Here is a 5,328-nt window from a genome sequence, read left to right on the forward strand (position 1 = left end):
TTCACACTGCTGTAAAGGATTAGACTCAAAGATGAGTCAAACTGCATTCTGAAGCTAACTACCACTGTAAGTTTCAGTTTAGTTTGTAGCAGAATTTGCATTATGCTTGTTTTCCTTGTAGTTGTCAAAAATAATTCTTCAGAAAAAATCTTGCTTTATCTTGAAGTCTTTCATACAGTCCAAGAGAAGGTGAAATCAAGAAAGAGGTAGATATTGTTCATCCTCCTAACTCCTAGGAGCTGTCCATTTGAATTATTCTGTTTCAGGACTGTAGGAGATATGTATAGAGCAAAGTTTTACTGTCTATAAAGTAGTGATCGACTTACACACCTCACATCACATGGTCACTGACAACATTCAGCCACATGCTTGAGGAATTCATCACTGAGTTCATCACTGAAAAACCTCATACAATGAGGGCATCTAAGTTCACCCTGTGCCCTGCCCTCTGATCCCGAGTTTCCACTGTCTGCAGGAGGAGGAGGTTGTTCAGACTGTGAGGATGTTCTTCTCATGCCTGTTTGGCCTGGGCTATTGCCTCGTAGATGTTCAACATTTGTCTGTACATACAGATGATTTTGGTTACCAGCGTGAACTCTGAAATGACTACTTGTGTCTCTTGAGTCCTGGAAAGAGAAAGAAGAGCTCTTGAAAAAGATGCAGTAAAAAAATATTATTTAACAGCATATTTTATCACCTTTATCTGAAACACTGCTCACGTTTTTATCGGAAGATTTGTAAATACAATATGCATCAATTTTTGCAGTTTTGTTAATATAGTTGTAAAGAAGGCTTGTAGAAAACACAGAATATAGCTACTATGCTACTGTAAAGATGACACTGTTACAAGAGTCATGGCCATCCTTCTCTTTCTTCTAAGAATTCACCCTTACTGTGGTGACCCAAAAAAGACGAAAAATGGACTGAAAAAGTATTACACATACATTGGGAAGCATCTCTACTAGAACTGACTATGAAATAATGTAAGTTTTTGATAGCTGCACTGAGCTGAAGTGATTTTAGAAGTACTAAGATTTTTTTTTAATGTTTTTAAAAGTATATTTTAATACTCAATCCTGTTGACGTGCTTTAATTGAAAGAATAGCATGTTGTTTTCTTACCTGTCTTCTTGCTAGCTGGTGTTGCAGACATGCAACTTCTGCCTGAAGCTCTTGTATTTTACTCTGTGCTCGTTCTCTGTCTGATCTCTCAGATGTGAAATCATCTTTATAAACTAGGACCTGAAAAAGAATTATTATGTTAATATTTTACAAATTTGAGCATTGGTGCCTTAGATTAAAAAGCTGAGGCTGTGATTCCTTTGTTTGTAATTTCTTATTCCCAGAATCTCTGTTTTCTTCGGTCATATCTCTACTTTAAAGGTGTTTGCATTTCTTTTTCAGATCTTTCATATTTTGTGTTAAAGCCAGCAGAACTGCATGCAGTTCTTTAAGTAGTGCATTTCCTTTAAATCTGGGTTGTTCGGTATCTGTATAGCCAAATGTGGCAAGACAAGTGGCAAATGTCAATAGAAATAATTTCATTTTTCCCCCTTGGACTTCAGTGGTCTGGGGGGAAACTAAGAATTCCCACCTCTAGGAAAAAGAAACTTAATTACCTGTTGCTCCAGCATTTGTATGCGCTCATTATCTCCTTCACTAGCTTTCTTCACATCTTCTAATTCTCTCTTTGTTTTTATGCATTCATTCATTTTTTCTTCCAGCAGCTTGTTTAACCGGAATATCTCCTTGTGCATCAGGTCAGAATTCGTTTGTGCTGAGGTTATGCCATGCTGCTGCTCCAGTTGTGACTTCATCTCTTTTAGCTGCAAGTGGAGTCGCTTCACATACTCATCCCTACTCGCATCATATTTCTGCCATTTCGCATTTAAGTCTTCCACCTGAAAGATTACCCAGGCGAGTCATGAAGACACCAACAAGAACACACAAACTTCAAGCTTTTATGGACTGTCTATATGTGCAGGATCAAAATTCTCTAAAATATAATAATCTGCTGACTCAGCTCCTGAGTGTGGATAAGCCACTTTACAGGAGAGAAGAAGATTATGATGCTATAAGCCAGGCTCTTCACAGGCAGCCTTCCCCATCTGCCAATCCGTAGGGACAGTATTAAATAATATGGAATGAGAGGGGTTGGCAGTCACCCTGGGCCTAGTGCTCTTCTCCTGAAATGGGATACAGATGCATGGAAGGAACATGAAAATTTTCATCTGCAGTTTATTTTTAACAGCAAAAACCCAATACTTTAAAAATAATGTAGTAAGTTTTCTTAACTAACGGAACAAAGACTATGTCCCATGTTGAAAGGACTAACAAAACTTTTGGACTGGCATTAAACTGCCATTTAACTAGATTAACCAGGCCTTACCTATTCCAAGTTTACTGTAATTCAAAGTACTCAATCAAATCTTAATCTTGTACAGAATGGAAGTACTCACATGAGCTACTTTTTGTTTTAACATCCTGTTTTCATCTTGTAGGTTGCAGATAAGAGCTTGAAGTGAAGTTTCATTGTCTAAAAGCTATAATTTTCAGATAAAGGAAGTGTTACTTTAACATGAAAATCCCAAATGCTACTTAGCTCTGCTGCTAAACTGGAAATAATCTTGTTTTTAAATTCCTTTAAAACTATAAGCTATCAGTGAAACAAAGACATATATCTACATCTACTTATTTCCATATAGTATATAGCTTACAGCGTTTATTATTAATAAGCAGAGAAAAAAATGTACACAGGTTTTTACTACCTTGGTATTGCTTTTAAATCGTTCTGTGTGGTGTCATAAACATGTGTCTTACCAAATTCTGAGCCAGCTAAATGTAACAAGAAAAATACCACCCATTTTACATGCATGAGGGTCTACACTGATGACAACAGAGCTTAAGTCTACATGAACTCCTTGAAAACTATTTGTCTGGACTAGGGGAATGCATGACAATGACACAGATATGCCTTCATCTTGCTTTGTTATTACTGTCAATTTTGGCCAGTACTAGGAAGAAATTACTGAGGGGAAAAAAACCCTGCTTGCTAAATAATTGACTAAAATGATACCCCTTTTACAGTTGTGACATCTGCTTAAAAAAACCCCGGTGTACATGAGTAATATAGAACACTTTTGTACAAAATTCCCTAGAATCAGCTAGTACTTGCATCTGAAATTTCTCTTCTTCAACAGGGAAGTCCCCACTGTACAAGGTTAGCTACTTATTACATATATCAAAGTCAATCAAGTTTCCTGTCTATGAAGTACATGTAAAATATGATAATACTGAATGCTCCAAGCCCCTTAAGTCCTTTTTTTTTATATCTAGTCAGCCTCTAACTATTTCTTACTGGTAACTTTAATTTGAATAAGTTCTCTTTGGAAGTGCTCCTGGGATGTTTTGCAACATAGAAGCGAGCATGTATACACTTTATCTAAAAAGCGTAGAGGAGCAGTGTGTGAAACATCACATTGCCACTACGTATCAGTAAGAGCATGAGACAATTTTTTTTTTTTTTTTTGGAGAATTGGCTGTAGCATCCCACTCAATACTCTGATCTGTTATTTGAGGCAGTACCTTTAATGTTATTTTGTTATGGTATTATCATGAATTACCTAACTGACCCATCGTGATTTCTGGAACAACAGAACGTGATCTACCTCTACCCTATGCTGAAAAGCTTCAGCTAAGGTGATGATGTGGCAAAGCCACATAGCCATTAGCAAAGCAGGACAAAATCACAGTGTTTCTTTGTGCCCCTCAGTGGCACTTCTGACACCTTCCTAACATGAAGCAATTTTTTTAAACATCCCTCCTGGAGAGAAACATTGCCTTGCACTGAGGGGAGCCAGGGAAGAACCCCAAAGCAAAAAAAGAAAAAACAGGTGAGACACCTTGACTCATTCTTCCCTAACCAACTTTCTGTAAGTCTTTGTCATGTGTGCAAAGCCAAATCCTGATCTGAGAAGACCACGTGCTATAGAGTCTTAATATAAATACTACTTTAAAATATCTCTTTGTTTTGTGATTTGGATGCTTGAACAAGTAATCAGGAGCTATCACCTTCAAAAGCACAGCACCACCTAGTGATGCACAGAAGCATGCTGTGGTATAAAGGAAGTACTGTCTCCTGTATACGCAGGGAAGAACTGTAATCATGGAATTGCTGAGGTTGGAAGGGACCTCTCAAGATCCTCTGCTCTCCAAAAAAAACCCTCTGATGATAAGTGAAATGGCTAAAATGTAAGTGATTGACAGCTGCTTCCATTCTAAACTTTTGGTACTCAGAATTATTTGGAGCGTGCCATGGTAATCTTTTCACCCTACATGAAATTATTTAAAGGGATGTTTCTCACCACTCCCCAGTTACAACTATCATATTATAATTAATACCTCAGAAGCTAATAAGACTTTAAAGAAACATAGTACTAGTAGGAATACCTGATTAGATCTTTCAGTAGGTATCTGGTCATCTGAATTCCCCTTCTCTTTTCTTTGCTTCTCTTCTAGACATTTTGCCAGATGTTGACACATTTCTGCTGTGGATGCTAATTTGCGTTGAAGTTGGTGAGTTTCATCAGTAAGTGAACGGCATAAAACATCACTGGTGGCCTGAGCCTTCTCTCTCTCTGCCAAGCTCTTCTGAAGTCGTAAGATTTCTCTCTCCTTTTCATATGGAGGCTGATTTATCATCTGCTGTATCTCTCCATTTTTCTCCTCTAGTTGCTGATTCAACTTCTGTACTTCCTAAACATAAGGGGGAGGGGAAGTTATTTAAAAGCAAAGTGAACTCAAAAGCCAAAATATGTTTAAGACTGAATTCCACATTGCAGTAATTCCATATCGTTCCTATACTCACTGCAACGTACTTGAAAAGTAAAATAAATCCAATTCTTTCTATGTAATCACTTGAACTTGGAACGACAGATCGATTAATCAAAATCAAGAACTGCTCGGACAGCTATACAAGGAGTATGTCCTATATCTTCTAGTCAGTAAAATGAAGAAACAAACAGCAAACATTCAGGAAGATTTTATGTAAAGATATACAGCAGCAACAAACTAAAGATGGAACTTCCAAGAAATGAAGTAGTTTAAAAGGAATAACTATGGAGACTGAGAAATGCTTACTGGTCCTGCATTCTAAATTACCAGATAGTAGAGATATTCCTCAAAAAAAACCCCAGAACATCATCTTATCAAAAACTAGTGAAGTGCCATTGCCTGGCACCATTACAAGGAGAAAGCCAAGGGAGCGTACACACCAACTTTCCCACCTAGGAAAGGATGAGTGATAAGGACAAGCAAACAGAAAATGAAA

General features: G+C 37.4%; 1 protein-coding gene across 1 annotated transcript; it reads right to left on the reverse strand.

Annotated features, from left to right (window-relative positions):
• Positions 1-344: 344 nt before the first annotated feature.
• Positions 345-4,754, reverse strand: TNIP2 (TNFAIP3 interacting protein 2; the record flags this gene model as incomplete). Its single annotated transcript, XM_010087591.1, has 5 exons — positions 345-626; positions 1,122-1,241; positions 1,619-1,900; positions 2,459-2,542; positions 4,449-4,754. Coding segments are annotated over 5 exons (1,074 nt in total), but the record flags the coding sequence as incomplete, so codon positions are not given.
• Positions 4,755-5,328: the final 574 nt, after the last annotated feature.

This window comes from Pterocles gutturalis, unplaced genomic scaffold (genome assembly GCF_000699245.1).
Source record: "Pterocles gutturalis isolate BGI_N339 unplaced genomic scaffold, ASM69924v1 scaffold19871, whole genome shotgun sequence".
In the NCBI taxonomy this organism is placed as follows: domain Eukaryota; kingdom Metazoa; phylum Chordata; class Aves; order Pterocliformes; family Pteroclidae; genus Pterocles; species Pterocles gutturalis.